Here is a 25425-nt window from a genome sequence, read left to right on the forward strand (position 1 = left end):
CTAGTGGAGATGGAGAAAATACTGCCAAGAGTGGGATTTGATCCTGTGTGTTCAGATTCCCTCACTTCCCAGGTGGATGTGTACCCACACTTCCTTGGTGGGTGTGTTACCACTAGGCCACCACACTACTTGCTCTCCCACTAACACAGATTTATTCACACTTTCCCACAGCACAACACCACAAACTCACATTCGCTCTTCCCCACAGCCTTACACCACTAACCACTAATACACATTCATGCTTTCCTATAGCGTAACACCACTAACACACATTCACTCTCCCACACCACTAATGCACATTCACACTTTCCCACAGCAAAACACCACAAACACATTCACTCTTTCCCACAGCATAACACCACCAACACACGCTTTTCAACAGTATAACACCAAAAAACAGCATTTTGAAAATGTTTACTGACAACACTGAACATGATCAAAAAACAGGATGAGCAAAACAACAAAGAACAACAAAATAACAACACAAAAACTCACAGCGTGGAAATCAAACTGCTTGCACAGAACAATGCTCCATAAAAAAATGAGAGAAAAATTAATAAAAAGGAGGAAGGGGAGCAGACATGGCAGTAAACAAAAAAATTAATGACTGCGTAAATAAATTTGCGTTTCCATACAAATGTAATAATCAGAAGAGTTGGAGATAAAACTCTTTCACAGCAATCTTTGTTGTTCAGTGACAACACTAATGTCTGAAGACTGGCACACTATTTGAAAGTAACTTCCACTCTCTCAGTCTCTCACAACACACAGAAAATGACAATAAAAAACCCAACACATCCAGCTGACTGAAATTACACCCCTTACCAAACACCATCAGCAAACAAAACCCTAAAATCAAAGCAATGCCTTAAAAACAAAGAAAAAAGACATACTGGGTTCCGACAAAGCCATATTTGAAACATAACTCTGCACAAAAAAATGTCACAAAATCAATTATTTGAGGGAAAAAAAAGAAAAGAAAAAAAAAAGAGCAGCAAGCATGCATAAAACATTGCAGTCACCTTACATCAACTAGCTGTTGACCTTCTGTGCGCGGTGCTCATGCAGATAAACTTATGCACACACACACACACAAACGTATGAACGTACAAACTACACAGGACTGGTATGTGCTTCATGAGCTTAGCAGCTGAAGGGCAATGAAAAGCTCCGATACACCCAAATGTAGTATGTGATTACGCTGCAACAGAATATGTGACACTTTTGATTCAATCACAGTCAAGCATAAAAGCATGAAGGCAAAAAGGGTGTATCAAGTGGGGCAAGAGCAGTGCTTTAACTACATTGTCACAAGTTGTGTACACTCAATGCCATCACACGGTTCAATATGCTGTACATGCACCATAGTAGATGTCAAAGAAGAAAGACTCATGTTCACATGAAAAGCCTGTATTTACCCAGCAATCTTTTAAAGACTGGATATTCAACATTATTCTGTACATGCACCGAAGATGATCTTGAGGAAGAAAGACAGATGTTAACATGACAAGTGTATTATTGCCCAACAATACTTTTTGCACTGGCTGCTCTAAAATTATCAGCCATATTTCTTGGACAGGAACACAAGAATTTCCAATTATTTGGTCAGCAAGATAAACGGTCCATTATTGAAGCTGGAGAAAGCATCCGCTAATCTGGATTTAAAAAAGAACAAGAAAAAAGTAATCGCAAGATACAGATAAAATGTATATAAAGGATGTTGTTCACTGTCTGACAAGCTTTACACCATTTGGATAAAGCCAGAACATTTTTGCCTTTATCTGGGGAGAGGGGTGGGAACCTAACAACATGGGGGAGAAAAAGGCCCAATTTTCTTTGGGAAGGAGGAAGGACTGAAGGACGAGTATTGGGAGCCAGTTCCATCACAAAAAAAGAGAGGAAAAACTGCAGCAGATTTCACTGGAACAACACACAAGAGTCAAGAGTAGTGACCAAGTGGAAGAAGAGTTCCTACATTGGTAACCAAGTCCCACACATGGTGAGGACTTTTCCAATATTCCGTCACAATGAAGCAGGTGTAGACTCCTTTCTTTCCTTTTGAAGAATACAATTAGTTAAGGATCCATGTGCACCATAAACTTCACAGAAATAAAAGAATCAGGACTGAACAACTACTTGTTTGTGGCTAAATTATGCAGAATAAATAAATTTCAATGAATAAAATAATCATTAAAAAAAAAAGGGAAAAGAAAAAAGGACATTAAAAACAGGCATTGCACTGTACTGCTAATTTCATAAGTTCCTTTCCCAACTTAGGCATAGAGCAACCTACTATGACAGGAACTGAAAGAACACAACACTTGCACAATAGTGGTGCACAGTTTTGATGGAAAGAGTATGGGTGAGAATGGGGAATTTATTTCAACCCTAGTGATCACTTGATCTTCCTTGAATATAGCAGTGCATTGTTGTTTTTTTATTTACTGCAAGCTTAAACAAACCCCCTTTTTCATTCTTCAGTTTATGTGCTTGCTAGTTTTGTTTGTTCCTTCGGCATAAGATGCTATGTTTCTATAAGTCAAAGGTGAACCACACAAGCATAACTCATGTGAATTGTGATGCACATTCCTCAGTACTCCAGCAGTAACAGATCCCTCACAAACACACACTATGAATGGCCTCTGAATGGCACTCAACGTACTAAAAATGAAAAGACAAGTTGAGAACAATCCAAGCAAAAAAGAGGGACACATGTTATAACATAAACTGAATACAAACATGAGTGGGGGTGGGGTATGTTACCATTCTCAGCTGGTTACAAACTTGATTTACAGTGATAACACATTACCAACAAAGACAAAATGATAGGCTGGCAACTGAGTGTGTTCATTATACACTGACTTATTACCATGGTTTATGCATGTTTCTTACTATGCTGAATGTCCAATCAATCTACTGAATATGCTTCGCAGATTGATTTATGACAAATGAACAATTTCAACTATTAATTAGCTGCATGTGGTTAACCTCAAGTTTATGCTTTCTCCACACAGTTAGCAAATCCAGATAAAAACTTTAACAGTGATTCTATATGCTAAACACACACTCACACAACTGAAACACATATTTATAAAACAGAAAAAAAGCAAGTTGCAAGTTGCTTCAGAAATATGAAAGACAAGTGCAGACAGGATTGCATTTATGTCAAAAGGTAAGAAAATACACATATGGCATTGCTGAACACAAAAGAGACCACACTAACAGCTCCAAGCAGCAAATAAAGCAAGACTTTTTTTGTTGTTGTTTTATTTATACACAAATAACATAGCATCTTATACAGAACGTAAAAATCTCAAAGAAAAAAATATACAGGTATGAAGGCTATAAACATCAAAATCATACTGACAGTTAAACATGTCTGCAGCTTGTAATACTTTTTCTTGGACTTTCAGTCATATTGTGGACCACTGTATCATCACTTCATTGCAGGTGACAGCTGAAAACGGCCACTGTTACCAGCGTGTATCATATGGGGATTCAAAAGGAAAGCCTACAAAAAAATTCTTACTTCCTAACACTGGCAGGTTCTGAAAAAAAGAAACTGGAGAAACAACCAATGAAACAAAAAGAGGAATACATCATAGAACTACTGATATGAATGCTAATTACGATTTCAAGGCTGTCGGTGATAAGAAACAGAACAATAAGTTCTTAATATGGACTTGCTTCAGAACTCACTACCAACTGTATCAGTATCATATCACTACCAACAAGAATGCCAACAATGGTTTCAAGGCTGTCGATGATAAGAAACCGTTCACTATTTCTTAATATGAAAATGCTTCAGAACTTTTCAAACTCACATCTAGCTGATAATGTTTCAGACTGGATGTCTGACCAATAAAAGCAAAATGCCAAGTTGTTCACTAACAATAGCCATATCATTTTCCTTTTCATATTTTTTTTTGGTTTCACAAGTCATTAAAAATGATTGCAATGTCCATTCCAATTCACACTCGCCAATTTTCCTGTGCCTCTTACCCAAATTTGTTAAAACAACTGTTTAACAGCTTAGAAAATCTTGGTTACAAAACTGATTCATACATGCACACACGCAGCTTCTTTGCTTCAAGTTACTTTGAGTTGTCTCCCTTTCTTTGAACTGACTTTCTTTTCATCAGAAGAAAACCACTCACAGTCACACACAAAATTTCCTTTCCCAACATTCAATATAATACACAGTGCCTCTCACGGAACGAATAGAAGAGGAGGAAAAAAAAAAGAAAAAAAGGGACCAAGAAACTGAAAAATCCATAAATGCACAGAAGGTAAGTGCGTAGTCTGACAAAGACTGAATCTGAACAAGGCTTTTTTTTCCCAGTTACACAAAATTGCTAACCCCCACAAAACCTCTCTCACAACAACCTCCACAATGCTGTTATTTTCAATGAATCATAATAATATTGAAACTTCGTAAATTTGGAAATACAGTAAAATGTGAGATTCCAAGAGAAAAGGGCACATTGTGTATTTCACAAATGAAACCTAGGAATGGCAGCATAGCATCCAATTTTCACCCCACAGACACATCCAAAAGAAAAAATCATAAGTATTTCAAAGGTATAGCTTGCTGATATGATTGTCTCCAAAACAGCTCGTCTCATCACACTGCCATGTTTGTGCCATTCCCAAGTGCCAGAATAATTCCTTTAATGGACTGACAAATCACACAGTCAATCTTAAATGACAAAAACCAAGGCAAACTGGTTTAAAATGAGCAGTCAAGTCATTTTCAAACTCTCAATAAAGAACTGAATCTGATTTCATCTTACGGTGTCCAGATGATGCTCATACATGTCTCTTTTTAGTAGTTAGATCTATAGGGATGAAGACCCAAAGACAAATCCTTTCTCATCACTGCTTTGGTTTCAAACACAGATGCTGAAAACAGCATAGATTACTGGTTAATCAAAACTATATTGCACAATTACAGAAATGTTATGCTATTTTTGTTTACAAGTCTTTTTCTTAACTTGAAACAACCATATTACATTCATGAGTTGACATATTTCAACCAATTTCTCACTCTAGAAAGCCATGTGATAGGTACTTGGTTTCTGTGTTTATTGACAGCACTGCTTTTATTATTGCAATGATATTTGCTTAGAAGTCTTATAAACACACATGCTTGCTGAAAAACAAATCTAGGACCATTTAAGAATAAACATTAACTGTTCCTCCCAGGGAATACCAAAAATAAAAACAACAACAGAGGAGACAGGTTTAGATAAAGATGCTGTTTTTACCACTGAAGGTAGTTACTGATAATCTCTTTAAAATGACAATAAAAAAAAACCAACAACAAACATCCCAGCAATAATCACTTTGTACATGTAGATCTCCCCAAGATTCTTGTTTGAATGGTAAACAACCTACCAAAGTTTGCAGCTTGTGTGATCCTGAGAAATATTCATAAAATGGGGTATAGGAGGAGAAAAAAGAAGACGAAACAGATCACACAGATACACATACAAAAGCATAAAGACAAAGCACCAGAGCTAAATAAATAACAAAGCAGAATGGAAAAAAAAAAAAAAAAATGGCTGGGATGGGAGAAGAAGAGGAGAGTGAGAGACTGGGGAAAGACCTGATTAGATCAGATTTCCAAGTGAAAATGAAGCCATACCATACAAGAACGGAGAATTGTATTGGGGCAATACCATCAGATCCGAATACCACAAGCAATTATATGAAAAACGAAACAAAACCAAAAAATGTTTGTGAATACAGCAAACTTGCTTGGCCCTTCATTCCCATTTCTAAGCTAAAGCAGTATCCATCCTAAATCCTATCCTCAAAAAAGCTTGAACTTTCACTCTGTAAATGCACACACATGAAGCCCTCCCAGATTGGCCAGTTAAACCTCTCCCTTCCTTTCCCCCTGGGTGGTCCGCCTACAGCCCGTGGCAACACGCTCAAAACTCTAGCCTGTAAGTGTAGCAGCTGTCCTCATGGTCCTGTAACCTGACTGTGCAGCGACTGGCCGCAGGGGCAATCTCGATCTTGCTCTCTGCCAGCTTCTCCTTGTGGACAGCCATCCAATGCTGCAGGATTTGGGTTTCGTAGGTCGGAATGACAGTGACTTCATGGTCGTTGGCTTTATCCCATGTGGCTTTTGCGTCAATCAGCATCTCCAGAACTTTGGGGTTGGGGTTGCGGGCACTCAGGACATAGTACCGGGCGCGGATGCGCTTGAAGAATTCGGCATCGACATAGGAGATGTCGCCATGATTAGGGATGTAGGTCAAATCCATGTAAAAAGGGGTGAAGGGAGGCAGAGGAGGCATCTTGATTACGTCAGGAGAGGCGCGTGCTTTGGACGCACTAGCTGGTTTGCGTGCGGTAGGGGCTGACGAGACCCGGGGCTTAGACTCCACCCGTGATGTATCTAAAGATTTGCCACTGGCTGGGCGAGCAGAACGCGATGCATCCAGACTGGCTTTCTTGGGATCTGGTTTGGAACGAGCAGACTTGGGAGGCTCTGCGGTGCCATTGGCTGGCTTTGTGGGAGATTTTGCTGCACCTGAAGTTGGTCTTCTTTCCGCAGTTCCTGGTCTTCCTTTCATTGGAGAAGCACCCTGCTTTTTGGGTTCTGCCTTCTTGGTGTCACCAGCACCACCTTTAGCAGAAGCCTTACTGCTGGCTTCTGGTGGGGGAGGGGAGGGGAGGCCCATGGGCTGACCCCACTCTGCCAGAGGGTCAAATTCTGATGCGTCAACCTCACTGCCCTTGTCTGAATGAGCTGTTTCAGTATCACCCCCAGCCATTACAACCTGTTCCCCATCTCCTAGGGCTGCGAATTCTTGTCCTCTCATATGGTCTTCACCCCTGTGGTCCTCTCCCTCCTGTCCAAGAACAGCTTCATCCTGAAGCAGACTCTCTTCATGTGCATCATCCATAGCCTCCTGCACTTGTCCTGCGTCCTGCTCTGTGCTGAACTCATCCTGCAGTGGAGAAGGAGCGGGCAGACCGGTGGGAGGTCCCCACTGGGCAAGGGGATCAAACTCTGCAGGCCCCCCTCTCTGCTGCATATCGTTCAGCTCATCCTGTTCAAAAGGATTGACTTCACTGTCCTTCAGCTGATCAGCATCTGCAGCCATACCAGCATTCTGAGCACCAAGGCCAATGAAAGGGTTTAACTGCTCCCCGTCTCCCGCACTTGTGTCCTGTCCTGCCATCAGATCCTCCAGGGGGTCTGGTTTCTGCTGCTGCTGCATTGCCAGAGCTTCGTCAATGTCTTTGTCATGGTCAGGTGTTCCTCCATCAATGGAATCTGTGTCTTCCTGTCCGCTGTCCACTTCAGGCCCCCTTTCTGCCTCTGGTTCCATCTGTTTTTCCATGGGGGTCGGGCTCTCGTCTCTTTCAAAGGCTTCAGGAATGTTAGAACTCTGGTGATCCTGATCTCCGAACGCCTGTGTCTGATCTTCTGCGTGCTGATCGCCAGAGCCAGCTGCCATGCAAATCTCCTCATCTTCAAGGTTACCATCGTTCTCATAGGCATAGTTATCTTTTCCATAATCTTCAGGATAACCAGCTTCAGCAGCCTCTTCATCTTGGCCTTCATTATCATCATCATCATCATCATAGATTCCCATTTCTTCCATGCTTTGTTTGGTCATGTCTGGTTGTCCCATCAGCCCTTGAGAATCTCTTTCCAAATTCTGTCTGTCGGCTGCCTCTTCCTCTTCCTCCTCCTCCTCTTCACGGATCCCACCCATCTGGAAACCATTGTCATTGGTCATGCCATACTGAATATTCTGTGCGATGTTGTTACTACCTTGTGTTTCAACTGGGTCATCAGCAAAGCTGGGTTCTTCCAAGGCTGGACTCATGTCCTTCTCTTGATCTGGGGACGGCTCTTTGTCATATTGTTGTTCTTCGTTCTCTTGATCTGGGGACGGCTCTTTGTCATAGTGTTGTTCTTCAGGCATGGGACTGTCTTCTTTGACATCATCAGAAACAGCTGGACTTTGTTCTTTTAAGTTGTCTGGCTCTGGTTCAGGGGAGACAGACTCTGCTAGGTCAGCAGAAGCAGGAGCATCTTTGACATCAGCGCTGTAGTCTGGTTCTATCTCCTCCTCAAACAGCTGTGACTGTTCCATGGCGGACGGCTGACACAATGCATCCTGAATCAGGTCAGGCTCTGCACTAGGCGCGGTCTCCACAGCTGCTGGAGGTTCTGGGAGGGACTGGGGCTGTGTGCCAAACCCTGCCTCGTTCTCCCTGTCATCAAAACCATCATCAACTCCCTCATCGTCATCATCATCGTAGATTCCCAGCTCTTTCAGTCTTTGCTGTTCCGTTAAAGCAGGAGTTGCTGCCTCTTGAGGGGCAGCATCAGCACTGCTCTCGAACGCCTCAGGCTGTGGTGATTCTTCCGGTGCATCCACCAAGCGGTTATCTCCACCCATCATCAGGTCTGGCTTGGCAGGAGCTTGCTGCATCAGATCAGTTGCTGGGCTCAAGTCCTGGTCAATGTGATTGGCTTGTGGAGACAAGGGCGATGGCTGTTCCTGAGGAACAGGTTCAGGGGCCAGAGGCTGACTTGGAGGTGGTGGGGCGGCGGCGACTTCAGGGGCAGTGCTGGGGGAGGCGGCCACTGGGGTCTTGGAAGGGGATGAAGGAGTCTTCACTGGGGATGTGGTCTTCACTGACGCCTTGGAGGGACTGGAGGAAGTGGAAGATTTCGATTTGTCTTCTTTTTCCTTCTCATCCAGCTTCACCTTTTCCTTGTCCTTGGCACTGGAGGCCCTCTTGTTGTTGTTCTCTTTCTGTAGTTTGGCAGTTTTGCTGGGTGCTGCTGACAGTTTGCTGGCAGCTGCTTTTGTTTCCAGATGCCTTGGGGGTGCTGGCTTTGGTGATCGAGAGGCAGCAGCAGAGAGTGGCTCAGGCTTAGCACTGGCTGTTGATCGAGAAGAAGCAGCAGAGGGAGGTTTGCGGTTTCCAGGACCTGTTCGTCCACCAGCAGTAGCTGGAGGTGGTTTCTTTGCCTTATCCTGGGTGCAGAAGGTTGGGTGTTTGAGGAAATCAAGATGCTTTACACGCTCCAGACCTTCGAGCAGCTTGTACTGAGGGGCTGTACCAGGGAAGAGAATGCGGGTGACATTCTCTGTGGGGCTGGCAGGGCGGACCACCAGCAGGGCACAGACAGAGGTACAGTTGGGGATGGGGATACCATTGGCCTGGCTGAAACTGGACACCTGCTTATCCCACTGAGAAAGAAAGTCTTTCATTTCCTTGGCATCGCCAACTGGGTTCAACACGTACATGTCCAGCGACCCCTTGCCGACTTTGTGGAACAGGTTGATGGGTTCAAGGTTCCCTGACGGTGCCCGGGTCAGTGGATGGGGTGAGTGACCCAATTTACGACTGAGCTCCAACAGGCGGCTTCCTTCCGTGGCCAGGTTGATGACAAGGTCAGGATTGTTGCCCCCTTCTTCAATGGCTTTGGTGCCATTGGCCACCTTGCCAGTGTTCATGTACATGTAGTCGATGTCTGGGTGGATGGTGTCAATGGCCTTCCTCTCCAGCAAGGCCTTGATGCCAAACAGGTTGTCTGGGCCCAGGTGGGTCAGCAGGAGAGCGTCAATGCCGTCCAGGTGCCGCACAAAGTCCCAGAAGCAGGAGTGGCGACTGTAGCCACCATTCACCAGCATGTTAAAGCCTTTCATACCAAACAGAGCGGCATCCCCATGGTGGCCGGGGAAGATGTAAAGCACGGGGCGGGTGAAGGAGATGTTGCCGATGACGTCCGACGCCTGCAGCATGGAGCCCAGTGGGATGGCCCGCACCAGGTTGCCCACGTAGGCCGTAAACTGGACCACACCATGAACATGCTCCAGGTGAGGCTTGGGGTTCACCAACACCTTCAACAGCCGTTCAACATCTGACCCTTTCAGAGCTGAAGTCCAGTCACCTGGGGATGTGGTGTAGAGCATCAAGGTGGCTCCCTCAATCTGTTTGAGGGCATTTTCCACATTGGCATCTTTGAACACCTGTAACATCATCATCACCCATGGATCATTAGCAACACAATCACTAATGGATCATTAACACCTGTAACACCACAATCACTTATGGATGATTAATACCAGAAACACTACAATCACCAATGGCTCGCTAACACCTGTAACATCACAATCGCCAACATCCGCAACACCACAATCACCAATGCATCATTAGCACAGATCTGCAGAACCAGTATCACCAATGGTCATTAACACCTGTAACACCCCAATCACCAATAGATCATTATATTTCTCCCAATTTGTATGACACAGTTAACCTGTAACAGCACTTTCACTCAATGGGTTGTTACATTTCTCTCACTGTATGACACACTGTTTTAAAATACACAAACGCTTTTGACGCTTATGCAATTCTCTTTCAGTGCATTTGATATTGCATCCGTGTAAGCGTGTGTTTTATTAAATGCATTTTTATTTAATCTAAGCCTTATCAATTCAATAACCTTTATCATTTAATTTATTTCTGAAATGTGTTTTTTAATTTTTATATGTGAATACATTGGATATTTTTGTTGACAAAGAGCTGTAAAAATGTTTTTAAGGCCTGTTTATATTCAACTGGATGATGTAAGGCACTTTGAGCAGCATTGGTACTGGATATTGATCCATGGAAAAAATTATGTATTAAGTGTTTTTGTGTAAGTAGCACACACATGCATGCTCTTGCATTTATGTATAATGAAAAATATGACTCAGAATTAACTGTCAGATTGATCTAAGTAATGTCTTGCACAATGCTGGTTCCATTATCAATCAAGAACAGATTAGAAACGGGACTTACATTATCGGGACAGATTAAAAGAGCAAGTCAGTAGTTCTCTGTATGGTTTTTGTTGTTAAATATATCAGCATTAGAGTCGCAACAGCTGTTGTTGGTGATATCATACCCAAGTTTCAACCCCTTCCCCATTTTCTATCCAGATTTGCACAGGTATTTGGAATTCAACGACAACTCAGTGACAGTCATGCTCAACTGACAGATTAAAAAAAAGAAGAAAAAAAAGAAAAAAAAGAAAAAAAAAAGAAAAAAAGAAAACCGCTTTTAAATGTTTCTGCAAAGCTCTCACATCCCTGAATATACCAGCCATTCAATTTATCACCTCAAGATTTTAAAACAATGTAGAAAAAATATTTTAAATACTATATCAAAAACCAGTTAAAAACAACTACTTAATATTATGGCAAAGAAGTCTGCCAACAAACACAGAACTGACAAGACAAGATCAACAGGACAAAGCCTCTCTCCCACTGACCTGGTTGAAGGTGGCAAACGAGAACAGGTCATCCTGAACCACCCAGGCTGCGGTGCCTTGGAACGCATAACCTGCGTAAATCACAAGTTTGGTGGCTGACAGCTGCGTCAGAATGGCCTTCAGGGACTCCTTCACAGTCTGGGCCTGGGGGTTGATCAGCAGTTCCACAGCAGAGTATTCTGAGCGGTGTCGAATGATACGCTCCCCTTGAGTCACAGACACAAAAAGGTAAAGTATTTAATGTCAAGAGTTTTCTGAGCAGTGTTGAATGATATGCTCACCTAGAGTCAAAGACACAAAAAGTGAAAGTATTTAATATCAGAGTTTTCTGAGCAGTGCTGAATGCTAACCTAGAGTCAAAGATGCAAAGAAAGTATTCAAAGTCAGTTTTCTGATCAGTGTTGAATGATTATGCTCACTTAAGAGTCACGGCACAAGAAAGTCTTTCATGTCAGAGTAAGATCCTCCCACCCCCCAAGAACACATGAATAGGTAAATCAAAACAACTTAGCAAACTTCCAATAGTTTTGTAAATATATTCCTATCTGTAAATACATAAACATTATGCAAAAGAAAAATATGCTTGAACAAAAAATGGGATACATCCACCTTGTGTTGTCCAGTTTGTTTTTACGCACACACACACACAATCAGCACATAAAACAACAAAAACAACATCATATTATCACAAATCAGATTTGTTAGATGAGTCATAGAAACTGTTTTGATTTTTTTTTTTTTTTGGTAATCACCAATGGTGAGCAAGGAATCTATAAATATATGTTTCATTTCATTAATTGTGTGTGTGTGTGCGTGTGTGCGTGCGCGTGTGCGCACCTAAATCAAGTATATGTCAAAACCGATATTCATCTCAAGTATCTGACAAAACTGATATTCATCAGTGACCGACAAATGCATGCACATATATGTATTCTTAATCCGTATCATTAAAACAGCAATCCCTAACATTATGTAGAAAATCAAATGCATACTGATATTACGAATAATGCTGGACAACATAAAAAACAACCCCCCCCAAAAAAAAACAACAACAACAACACAAAACCCCCCAGAAATCAGCCAGAAGTACCCGCCCATCTACCATGGGGAAGAATTCAAACTTCATTTTTTGTTTCTTCAGAAGTCTTCATATCATCATGTACAGTTTCAATCCTGACAAGCTTTTTCCACGGAGTGTTTGTGTATTATGGGAGAATATGGGAAAATTTGGACAACACTGCAGTCTCGTTCACTTCACAGGTATGTTTCTAAAAGAGCTGCTGAAAATTCCTGAAACTGCAGGTGCCTATCTCCTGGATACCAGAATATGACAAAAAAAACCAGCATGACATACATCCCTTTAAAAATGTGCGCGACAGCTGTGTGGTTAAAGCACTGGTCTTTCAATCTTGGGTTCCTGGGTTTGAATCCCAGTTATGGCACCTGGTGAGTTAAGGGTGGAGATTTTTTTCCATCTTCCAGTCCAACAGAAATATAGGCCCATCAGTGCCTGAAACTTCTTTGCGTACACAGGCAGGCATAAGATCAAATGCACATATCAAATTTTAAGATACTGTAATCCATGGTAGCCACTGCGGGAAACAAGAACATACCCAGCATGCACCCCCCAAAAAAGTTTGGCACGTCAAGAACAGAGATGCATGTAAAAGATCACTCCTACATATGTGTGAATATGGGAGTTGCTGCTCAGAAGAAGATCCCCTAAATCTCCAACCAAACTGTAACTCCATGGGAACTATGTCAGGACTGTGCAACATCAGGCAGTGCTTTCAGACACCAGTTTTTAATTTCCCCTTCAGCAGTTCTGTCCATGCCTGTGGTCAGTACTTCCCCAAGTTTCCAGTGTTGTCAGGCTCATGAAGATTGTGGTTAGAAGAAGAATCTCTGGATGTCTCCGTTTCAGGAAGTACTCACGCTCAGTTTAGCACTGTGACTGAGCAATTATCTTAGAGCCTGTCTTGTAGTGGAAGGTGTGTGTGTGTGTGTGTGTGTGTGTGTGTGTGTGTGTGTGTGTGTGTGCAGGGGTGGGGTGGCGGGTAGAACCAGTCTTCTGAATTATATATCTGGACAGGTGCTCTTGAAGTGCCACTGAAGAGAGCAGTGCAGGCACATGTGTGCTTTTGACACTTTCTAACAGCATGAACAATCTTTATGGCACAGATCACACTGATCCAGCCACAAGAGCCTACCCCTGGCAATGACAACAAGGCGATTTTTTAATTAAAATTTTCTAAAACATTCTTTCAGGACACAATTCTCTTATTCGTTTACAGAGAACACTGAAGGTTAGCTGTAGCAAATTATTTTCAATCCTCAGGTGGGTAAACAGTAAAGCCTTGGAAAACAAATGACAACATAACTTGGTAAATTGAGGTGATGTGTTCTTACTATTGTCAATATTTGTGACAAGCCTCCCACCTACACACTCAGGAAACATTCGACTGACTTCAGCTCTGAGACGGTCTTCCTTTAGTCAGCCACATCAACAAGGAATGCTTACTTGGGAGGGAAAACTGTGACAGACTGCAGCAAGCTTAAACTTATGTACTTTGGGACAAACAGATCAAGAACCATAAAGTAAACTGGTGATGTACACAACAACAAAGTCCATCAAATGGGATGATGACACTAATAACAAAGTCTACAAAAAGCAATGACAAAGTCACACTCACAAAAAGCATCAACACCTGTCTGTAACAACACTGCAGATATTATTTTTCACAACACAACTGTGCTCTGGAACTGTCAAAAATGGGACAATTATTTTTTCTTATAAATGTACAATGTGCTTTGCTTGTTTATAACTGGATAACAACAATAATGGGACATGTGGTGATGCCTAAAACTGGAAGTGCAACTTTGCTTCATTAATCATCTATTATAGAATGTAGTCAGTATGTAACTTAATAGCACTAGCATTACATTATTTGTGGCAGGCATTAACCATTTGCCTTCATATTGAGCACAAATACCGACATTAACAATGCACACAACATTAGATACCACCATTCCTTTAAACACAATCTAACAATATCAGTCAACATATTTTTGAAAATGTACAAGTTCCAACAATGAAAAGAAGGGGCTAGTGGGGTGGGGGTGGGGTAAATAAAAGGAAGAAAGAAAGAAAAAGAAAAGTTTTTTTTCATTATTATTACATTCAACACTTTATTCTTAAAATGTCATTCATTATCCACAAGGAAAAGAATAGGGAAGGCCCTGCATAGCAACCCAATGACATTGTCTTTGCAATGAAACCGTGGCTCAATAACTTGGAAATGTGCATAAGGTAATTTAATTACTAAACTAATTTATTTTGATTTACTTAAATACTGTCAGTTGTTTTTAGATTTGTCAAATACCCTCTTGCTCAGGTTTGTGAATTACTATCTAAATTTCATGATGCTGGGGTTAGCATACCTAAATATTTGTTATAGATAAGAAAGCATCAACTGTTAACAAACATTTCTGACAAGCATGCACGACTCCTTAATTCAGACCTTTCTCAATTAGAACGTCAAGAATTTCTTTTCAGACCACTTGTATAACCTGTCATGTTGCTGCATTTTAAATTAAAGATGCTTTTTTAATTTTTTTTTATTTTTTAAATCAATCAAACTTGGTACTATCACTGTCAGTCTATAAGCTGGAGTCTTTCACATTAAATTTTCATTTTTGAAACATGCTTTTTGCCACTCTATATATTCTATTATTAGTATTAATGTATAATCCAAACACTTAAGTAACTGAAATTCAACAATTAAGTGTGAAAGAAATTGACCCCCTTTCAGTTTGGTATAATCAGTGTATCCCACTCTCCCTTTTTGCTTTTACTTTTGTTCCACCCTCAAGCTACTCACAAATTAAATCAGACAACACACTCACATCAAAGCGTGAGGTTAGAAAATCCCACAAGTCATTCAAATTAACCCACTGACTGCTAAACTTTGGTGAAATGAGATTGGTACGGAATGAGTCTGAAGTGCACTTTTGTGGGGAAAAAAAAGGGATAATAATTATTTATCTTCTGCAAAGAAATCAGTCTCAAATGAAAACAAACTGACTGAAAAATAATATCAGAAAAAAAGGAGTGAAAATAACTTCCATAATTCCCTTTATGCATGCTCTATCTGGGCTGTAGTCCATATACATGCTTTTGAGCTACCAAAAATCACAACTGTGGAAAACAAGAAAAAAGAAAAGAAAAAGAGGACAGTATCTGACAACAAACAACTGCTTAGTCAAACTATAGCCTGCAAACATAACCATTCAAACATCAAAACCACTGTAAGTAAGAGGCAAGGGGTCAGGAGGATGGGAGGGATCCTGGTTGTTACAACACCTGACAAAAAAAGCAAACAGTTTTGTTCCTCAATCAGCACTGAACCAACAAAAGCATAGAACAGGTGACAGAAAATTGCTGAAATGAAATGATTTTAGTTTAATTTGCAAGCTGCTGGCAACTTCATGAAATGAACATGAGGCAAAAAAAAAAAAAAGAAAAAAAAAAGACTAAATGAAAATGAAAGAAATCATAACAATCAAACAAAAAAAGAATACATTTACTTTCATTTCATACATTTTTTGCGACCATGACAAAGCATCTTTCATGTGAATGAAATTTACTTACCCGATTTCTTATCTGTGCAATGATTAAAAAGGATTCATTATGTTAGTCTAATATGGAGATACAGAGTTAATTACAGTTAATACAAGCAACAACACACACACACAAACACCACCAACTCTTACACACTAATTTCATTCTTCTTTAACAAAACCTATAATTCTGGGAACTAAAGAATTAAATGTATGTTCCAATGCTTTCAAAGCTATTCCGGATGTCTTTCTATCTCTTATATGTGCACAGATTTGCAGAAATTCAACCTCTGCAGTCACCAGCATTAACTGATGTGAATGATAATAATTCATAGGTGAGTAAACTGACACATTTCACACCAAAGACTTCATGACACTTGAAACAAAAATGGGTAATGTGAGAAAATAAAAACAAAGTAGGGTTCACAGACTGAAATGAAAACAATTAACATACTAAAACTGGACAATGCAATCACACATTTACTTCATGTTTGATTGGTTTCTGTATACCAATTATAGTGTGCTGTCCAGAAAAACAAGAGTGTTTAAATCAAATCTGACAGAAATCATCCCAATCTGGAAACACAGAAGACAGGATGATGTGTGAAGATAAAATGGCTGATGATCATGTAACTTGAAGATATATAATAGCTTATGATAACACAACTACTTTCAAGAAACCATGCAGGAGACCGAACAAAGCCACCTGACCAAATGTTCTAACATCTTGGCCGCTGCTAAAATCCAGCCTTTGTCACTACATCATGAAGATGACAGACCTGGCTGATGGACTGAAAATCCTTCAGATCGGTCAAGGAGGATTACAGATAATTACATGAGCTAAAGCACTAGTTGTAAGAGACCAATCAATACTGACCATTAGGGCCCTCCTCTCCAAGATCAGCACGGTTGGCAATCTGGGCCAGTTCATTGTTGATGTCAACACCCGTGGCCTCACTGTCCCAGCCCTTGAATCCTGAAACAGATGAAAGTACCACCCTGTAAAACAGTCATCATGTCATGGTGCTCAGGGAAAGTGAATGTGAAAAATGAAACAGAATACAACTTCCAAGACAACCGAATGAGCATCAATGTCAAGAAAAGAGTGGAGTTGTGGCATATAGGTATCAGCATCATTAGAAGCAAGGGACTGAGAAGAAAAAAAGAAAGAAAAATGAAACAAGCCAATATTTTCTGCCACTTCACTCGACTTTAAGTGGTGGTCTGGATGCTAATAATCTGGATAACACCCTTAACTGAGGTCCTGTTTGTAGCATGCATGCACTTACCATACATAAAAGAACCCATGACAACAAATGTTTAATCCCTGGCAAAATTCTGCAGAAAAGTCCACATTAAGAGGAAAACAAATAAATGGCATGCAAAAAAAGGGGGTGGCACTGCACTGTAGTGATGTGCTCTCCTGGTGAAGATCAGTCCAAATCTTACACAGATCACAAAGAGAAATCTGTTGTGACAAAGAGCAATACAATACATATTTAATGGTGCTATTGTAAACTGAAAGTGAAACATGAAACAAAATCCAAGATGACCAAATAAGCATCAATCCATGAAAAGAAGTGACACCCACACTGAGAATGGAAGGTAGCACAGAAGTAGTAAAGTGAGAACAAATCAATTACTGATGTCAAGTGCTCTCAAATACTACTTTTCAGTTCTAAATGTACAGAAACATGGAAACTCCATTCATAAAAGCAAGATTCAGGAAAGGTTAACTCATCACTCACTTGCCCTGTCAGGCAGGTCATGGGAAAATACATGTTCTATTGACACTGCATTTGCCCAGAGTTCTAATGGTTTTATGCTCACATCAGATTAAAAAAAAAAAAAAAATTTTTTTAAAGGAAAAAAGAAAATGCACAGATTCACACAATAAGGCGATTTAGTTCTCCACTAGATAAAGCTAAAAGAAATGGGAAAAACACACACACACACACACACACAAAACAACCCGCACTTTTTTCCATTAAGTATATCATCATATGAGCCAGCAACTGATCACTTTACCTTAAATATGTGACAGAAACTGATTTTCTGTTAAAATTGGTACTTACATGAACATTTTCCAAAGGAGGGGGCACCCTGTCTCAAGCTTAACCTCACTAGCAAAAATTACATTTTTCAAATGTGCATTATTTCATGGGCACTGTTTGCTACATTTTCAATTGGAAGGAAAGAGCAGAGCAGAAGTTGTGCTTGGATGGGAAAGAATGGTCAAATTCACCAGTGGCTTTCTGATAACAGCAGCCTGTGGCAAGGTGCTTTACAGCAAACTAAAAGCTGCATTCCTCACTGAAATGTATTATCAGACCTATACCTCTTTCTCTCCGTCCCATCAACACCCTGTCACTTATTGTTTGATATTGGAAACTATAAACACAGTGCATGCATCACAAGACCTCTTGCTTTCCAATCAATAATTCCCACTCCGCTTTGCTGCAAGGCATAATATCACTACCGGCTTATCGACCCTGTTGGCAGCTGTTGCACAAATAAACAGCAGGACCAACATTCTCCACATTCCTAACTGGTAAATGAGACTCTAACCACAGATGATGTCAGTTGTGGATGGTATCACTGATCAATAAAACCTGTCCTCTATCTGCATATTTGGTGACAGTCAAAGTACAGTCTCTTTCAGTCACAAATAAAAATAATGATGACCACATAATTACTATCAGATGCACAATTTTCTTTCCTTTGACTTTGAGGTCTGTAAAAAGATCTGCAGAGCTCTACAAGCAAAAATAAACATTCATGCAGGGAAAAAAAAGAAAAGAAAAAGAAACCATCAATACAACTCACATTTTCGCTATATACAACAGTGCAGCTACCTTCAACTACCTGTAACTCCAGGAACAAATTTTGATTAAAATTTAAACAATGTAGAACTTGTGTATCTTAAATTAGGCAGCCAGCACTTTGATCAATAAGGGTAACATACTGAGAAGGAGAGGAAGGGGGAGGGGGAAGAGAGAATGTGGGAGGTGGGTGGAGGAAGGGAAGGAGTTGGGGAAGTAGAAAACTTATTATTTCTGTCAGTTTTACTCCAAGATACCCTGTGCAACACACATGTATGGCAGCAGGAAACTTTCATTGAAAATGTCCTCCTCCCCCACCCCACCCCTTTCATGATCACAAAATATCTTGAGTTTAATTTATTAGGTGCTCCCCCCCCCCCCCCCTTTCCCCCACTCAATCCCTCAGTGCCCTCTTTCGAAACAAGCTTAAAGTAAACAGGTTTGGGTAAAAAATGAAGTGTATGTGGACAACAGAGAAGTCACATTATATCTGATCAGGAAATATCTCTAAATGTTCATTGTTCATTCTCACTGGATACCATCATCCTCTCCCATTTTAACTTAAACACACAATACAGACAGAATACTTGTACAGTTGTAGACTCATAACAATTACACAGCATGCAGAGTATTTTGTAAAGTGTGTGATTTCAATGTAGGGAAGCACTCGTCCCACAAACAGCTTTTGCTACTGACCAACAAGGAAGTAAATGAGAGGAAACAATGAATACTGCTCCTAGGACTAGTTTCCTGTGAAAATATGAAAGCCAGATAACAATAACAGCACTGCTACAGAAGTGAACGATTAGTTAAGTGGAACCACTGAGACTGAAGTGTGCTTGTGCAGGTCATAGTCAATTTGTCTGAGTAACCAGTAACGACTGAAAATGGGGGTGGGGTTCATGCAATCTATAAAAAGAAAATGAAAAAACAACAACAACAAACCCCCCCCCCAAAAAAAAAATTGAGTTGTAGAGTATAAAAGGATCGTCAATGTATGAAAATAGAATCTACTGGCAGTCTCATCTACGGTGTTCTAAGTACTTGTAATAACAATTCATCTTCAGTGTTGCTTTGTATTTGTAAACTCTTTAGTGTTGCATTGTATTTGTAAACTTTTCTCTACTGACTTTGACTTTGTAAAAAAAAAAAAAAAAAAAAAAAAAAAATTTCCACTGATCAAACCCTTTCATGATCCCAAATGATTTGCTACCATCTGAATATGCCTTCTGTTGCCATAACCACTTACTACCTTCCATTCACTGTTTTCAGAAACAAGTATGCACAGATTAATATAAAATGTGTGTTGAAAATTAAAAGCAAAAAAAAAAAAAAAAAAGCATCCAGTTACATGAACTGATGACACAATCATAAATTCACACAGATCTGCATTCAAGCGCTTCATTGCAGAATTAAAAATGCTTGCTTTTCCTTCACAGCTCATCTATCTATTCAAAACAGCCAGACTATGACTGGACATGTGTTTTGGGCTTCATCAGCGTATGAAAGGGCAGACAATGTACAGACTGTTCCGCTTCACTGCCTGAACAATATACACATGTCATCCCAGCTGTGTGCATCGGCCATTAATGTCATCATGTCTCACAGGATACTTTTTTTGCATAACATCAGCATCAAGTTGAATTGCACATTGTTTTGGGTGGCCCTTTTGCCAAGACAATGTTAGGCTAGGAACCTGTGCGCGTTTTCTATATACTGTCTTGTTACAACTTCCTGAGAACTTTACACCTGTCAGCTGATTACATATTGCCTGCAGGCTACATGCACATACAAACACTTTTGCATATACATATTACAATCGCATCACAAGCATGCACAGATGGTTATCCCCTACAAAAACAAAGCACTTGGAGGGGCTTCAATAAGTGGTGCATGTGTATGTGGGTGTGTCAATGTTTGTTGATCATTAATTGAACGTAAAATCACTGAGATGATTTCAGACAGGATGTGCATGCATGCTTGTGTGTATACATGCAGTGTTCCCCTGTGAAGGATTAACTAAGTAACATTGTACTGTGTTGTGTTGTATTGCCTGAAAAGGTCTACTGCGCATGTTGAGTCACTGATGCGCGTGTGTGTGTATGTGTGTGGTGTGTGTTGTGCGTGACTGTGTGTGTGTGTGTGGTTGTGCGCATGTGCGTGTGTGTGGTTGTGCGCACGCGCGCACACAGTATGCAAGCACAAAAGTGTGTCCCTGACAAGACAAGACACATAAAGTAAACCTATCTTTATGCAACTGCAAATGCAAAAAATCCCCAACTACAGGAAGGAGGGAGGGAGGGAGGGAGGGAGAGAGAGAGAGAGAGAGAGAGACAGACAGAGTGAGTTGTGAAATGGCTGGCTTCACCCGATTCATTCACGCAAAAATACTGGTCACATACTGTACACAGACTCTCATAAATTGTATGACTCACACACCAGACTGTTCAAAGGCTGCTGGCTGACAGATTTGCTTTGTGAACCAGTGCCAACACGCATGAGGTCTTCCCCTTTATATCACAGTGAAGACAGACATTGTGGCGCTGACTGGACAGATGGTTGCATTTCATTTTGCGCAAACTGTAAATGCTCCACGGTGTATTTTTGTACTTTTAAATAACAGTGCAAGCTGATAATTATGCGGTGTTGGCCTGTGGAGATACAGATGAAAATAGGTTGTAATACACTTTTTCCTTAAGATACCAGTACTTGCTTGAAAACTCCAAATCGTCGCATAAACCAAACACTTCTGTGTGTGTGTGTGTGTGTGTGTGTGTGTGTGTGTGTGTGTGTGCGCGCGCGCACATATGTGCGTGCACATACATTTGCGCGCATCCCTGTTTACACACATCTGCACATGTGTATGTGTGTGTGTGTCTATGTGTGTGTGCGCGAGATAGATTGATAGATAGCGCGCGCGCGCGCGCGCGCGCGAGCGAGCGAGTGAGCGAGAGAGAGTGTAAGCGCAACCGTCACACGAAACACTACCGACACGGTCTATTTGCAATGGCAACGCCAAGCGTACAGCATGGAAAAAGAATAGAAGGAAGGAGTGGCGATGATGATGAACGCAGAGATGGAGTGAGTTTGGGGAGGTGGAGTAGCGATGGTGTGGACCTGAAGCATGTGGTGTTGGGGGCAAGCAGCACACATGCACGCAAGCACGCACGCGCGCACACACACCTACTCTCTCACACACACAATGGAGGTAATTGTTCAAGTTTTAGTTCCCACTCATCCCTCCTAATGATGTCTGGTTAGTACTGAGTGAATGAGTAAAGTGTGTGTGTGTGTGTGTGTGTGTGAGAGAGAGAGAGAGAGTCACCGGCAATGCCACATGGGCTGACCGCAAAACAGCCTGGTCAGGCACTTCTCCCGCACTGGATTATTTCTCCTCCCCTCTCTCTCTGAACGGCTGATATTAATTACATCAACAAAGGCTGTCATATCGAAGGATTTTCGCATAGCCCCTCTCTTTGTGTGTGTGTGTGTGTGTGTGTGTGTGTGTGTGTGTGCGCGCGCGCGTCACTGTGTATGTGGCAGTCAACTGTGCAAAAGGGAAGACAGCAGTCGTCAAAAACAAACAGCCGTCAAAGCGTTTGTATATATTATTTAATAAAAAATAAGATAAAATAGAAAAAGAAAAGAAAAGAAGTTGATTTCGAGCCTTCAAGGTAGTTTTCATCAAATTTGTGAGTATAATTCACAAAATCAAAGACATGCACACAAACACATGTCCTCTCGTTGAAGTTACGCACAAGAAAAGGGCACAGAGAGAGAGGGGGCAGAGAGAGGGAGAAAGAATACATACAATCATGTACGTCTGCACACACGTTAGAGTTCTGGATGGAAACGGCCCTAGATTGGAACCAGAAAACGCATTACGGAAGTATCTTTTATGCACTGTTTATTGTCTGGAAACTATTACTTTATAAGATGAGACAAAAGTCCGAGCGAGATCCAGTGGACGGCGATTCACAACAACAAAAGGGTTTGTTCCTGACAAAATTCTGAAGATCCCCTACCCCTCCCTTTGACAGTACAGTGAAAAACTCGCAGACACACACATACAAACACACACACGCACACACACACAAAAACAGAAGGAAAAAAGGTGGCGCTGCACATGGGCGAAGCGCTCTCCCTGGGAACAGCAGCCCGAATTTCAACACACAGAAACCTTGTAAACAGATCAAGTCCTTTGTGTGTGACTTAAATAAGGTCTGCTCACTCTGTTCTACAAACAACGCCCTCGAACCCAATTTTAATGAAACTGACCAGTCACCAAAGCCCGTTTCCCCACCCCTTCAATTAGTTTCATGTTTCCCCACCAGGTCGTCTCCTTTCTTCAAGCAAGAAGACAAGGGAAATGTCAGGTGGAGAGTGCAGTGGGTTGCCACTGGCTAGAGGCTTGCCTTTTCTTTATTTTGAAAAGGGCTTGCCTTTGTTTTGTTTAAGGTTTGGATTCATTTTGCAAGAGTGTCTTTACTGCAGCCAACACTTTAAATCGAATGTGCTTTTCAGCCACATTCCACGTTAAAAACAAACAAAACCCCCTACTAAAGTTGATATCACAGCACTGTTTGCATGTGAACTTTAATGTGAAAGAATGTTCCAGCAGAGCTTTTCCAAAGGACGGTGGACGTGAAAAACGCGCACACATGTTAGTATTTGCAGGTTCTACTGTTGGAAATGCACTGTTGTAGAAAGCCTAAATTATACCACCGCTCACCCTCTTATCTGAGCCATTATCTGCAGCAATCTCTGCTCGTGGCAATGGAGCAATCTCCCTCCACTCGTGGCAAAGGTTAACGACTTCGAGGTCTGCAACTGCATCAGGGGATTGGGAGTGGGGGCAGAGGGTGATGGTGGGGGTGGCTGTAGCGTTTATGTCTGCAGGCTGGTTCACAGGGGTGCACTAAGGGGTTTTGTCTCACAGGAAACTGGACTGCGTTAGTGGGGGCTCCTAACGGAAATGGAAATACCTTTCGTGCCACTATGTATGGATACACATTACGTCATCATTCATACTGCGCGTGGGAAAACCCAACCACGGATAGGAAATTTCACATTCAGAGAACACATTCTTGGGTCAGGACGCTGTTGTTTTACTTTTGAGAAAACACAGCCCAAAAGGTTAAAAGAAATCTGAATATTTTCTGTGATATAAGGTTTTGAAGCCAGAAGCAGTGCAATAATTTCGACAAACACGCTATTCAATAGATCAGAGATGGGTGTTGCTAGGTGACTTACGTTTTGCAAGTAATCTCTATGAGATGGTATTCACGGGGGTAGTTATCATTTCTTCCTAAACCAACCCTCCCTCCACCACACACACATGCCTTCCCGCCTCTATCACTCAACCCCAGCGAAAAAGAAAATGAAAAAAGAAAGAAGTCCTTGGCAAGTCATCTTTATCTCTGACAAGAGAATGGAACTGGAAGGCGTGCTCCTTTACCGGTGAAGTGCAGATAGTGTTTTTCACCCTTCTCTCCACTGTTGTTAGCCGTAAAAAAGAGAACTGCCACTTTTAAACGCTTGACTGTTTGTCGACAGGTGTGAAAGCCGGCTGCCTTGGACTGAATCACGTCTCTCCCCTGCCCACCCACCGACCATCACCCTCCTCTCCCCTGTCCCCAGATGACCTGAAGGTCTCCCGCACGTCCCGTCCCCACCCCCTTCTCCCTGCACTCCACACGTCGACTGAGCCAGTTTCCTTTGCTCGAACTGATTCAACGCACTCAGTAGGCTACAATCAACAATGCAACCACTTCAACCGACACTCTTAATAAACACGACCCAAAGGTGTCTTCCACGCATTTGTCTTATCAGATCATTGTCTCTCAGTGTTGTGTTCTCTCGACACATGACAGCTAGGTTTCCCTGGGATAAGTTCGGGCTTCAATTTCCTGGGAAAAAGCGTGGGCGTCCCCTTTTTTCTGCGTTATCTTATCAATTTAACGTGAATGTTTCAACGCAGTTCAGCCTGGGCTATATTTGTTGCAGCGAGTTCTTTTTTCAAAGTCCACTGGAAACTCGGTTTGTTCTCTGACTGGAAAGACAAGAACACTGGTCAGCTTTTTACACACCAAAAAATATTGGTGAGGAATGACAGGGTGTATATATTCAGTTACTATGCGATTTGAATGTGGGTTTTTAGTCTTTCCGGTTTGTCGCGTTGTACCCCCCACCTGGATACAACTCCCCCCAAAATCAATCACCGACACCCATCCGCTGGAAACACACACCTGGGTCGGCACCCCCTTCCCTGTTTTTGTTGATATTGTCATTACATATTTTACCATTTGAAAGGTCGTGCCAACCAAATATGATTAAACATTGTGGGGACGAAATGCGCCACGTGAAAACGATTATTTCGCTTTAAATGGTTAACACGAAATAGTTATCAGACCGGATAGAGAATAATGTCTATGAAAACTCGTAAATTATATATATATATATATATATATATATATGAGTACATAACATTTTGGAATATTGTATGACCTCGAGCCCTACGCCTTCACACAAACATACTCTTCTCTCTCTGAAGGAAAGCGCGGGGGGTGGGGGTGGGGGTACGTGGGCTACAGAGAGAGAAGAAACAAACCCTTCCTTGTCAACGCTTTTTCACCACTCCTGGGACAACAAAATTTGTGCAGCATCAGCTTACAGTGAACC

The 25425-nt window shown here is 41.5% G+C and overlaps 1 protein-coding gene across 1 annotated transcript in view; it reads right to left on the reverse strand.

Moving 5' to 3' along the window:
* Positions 1–397: 397 nt before the first annotated feature.
* The window catches only part of LOC143282070 (uncharacterized), a 47410-nt gene continuing 22382 nt past the window's right edge, over positions 398–25425 (reverse strand). Inside the window, exons 2-4 of the mRNA XM_076587530.1 lie at positions 16800–16898; positions 11303–11508; positions 398–10016 (exon numbers count right to left, since the gene is read on the reverse strand). Of these exons, the coding sequence (XP_076443645.1) occupies positions 5937–10016; positions 11303–11508; positions 16800–16898 (4385 nt within the window). The 3' untranslated portion in view covers positions 398–5936. The remainder of the gene's footprint in view (positions 10017–11302; positions 11509–16799; positions 16899–25425) is intronic.

The sequence above is a fragment of the Babylonia areolata genome, chromosome 5 (assembly GCF_041734735.1).
Source record: "Babylonia areolata isolate BAREFJ2019XMU chromosome 5, ASM4173473v1, whole genome shotgun sequence".
NCBI classification, from domain to species: domain Eukaryota; kingdom Metazoa; phylum Mollusca; class Gastropoda; order Neogastropoda; family Buccinidae; genus Babylonia; species Babylonia areolata.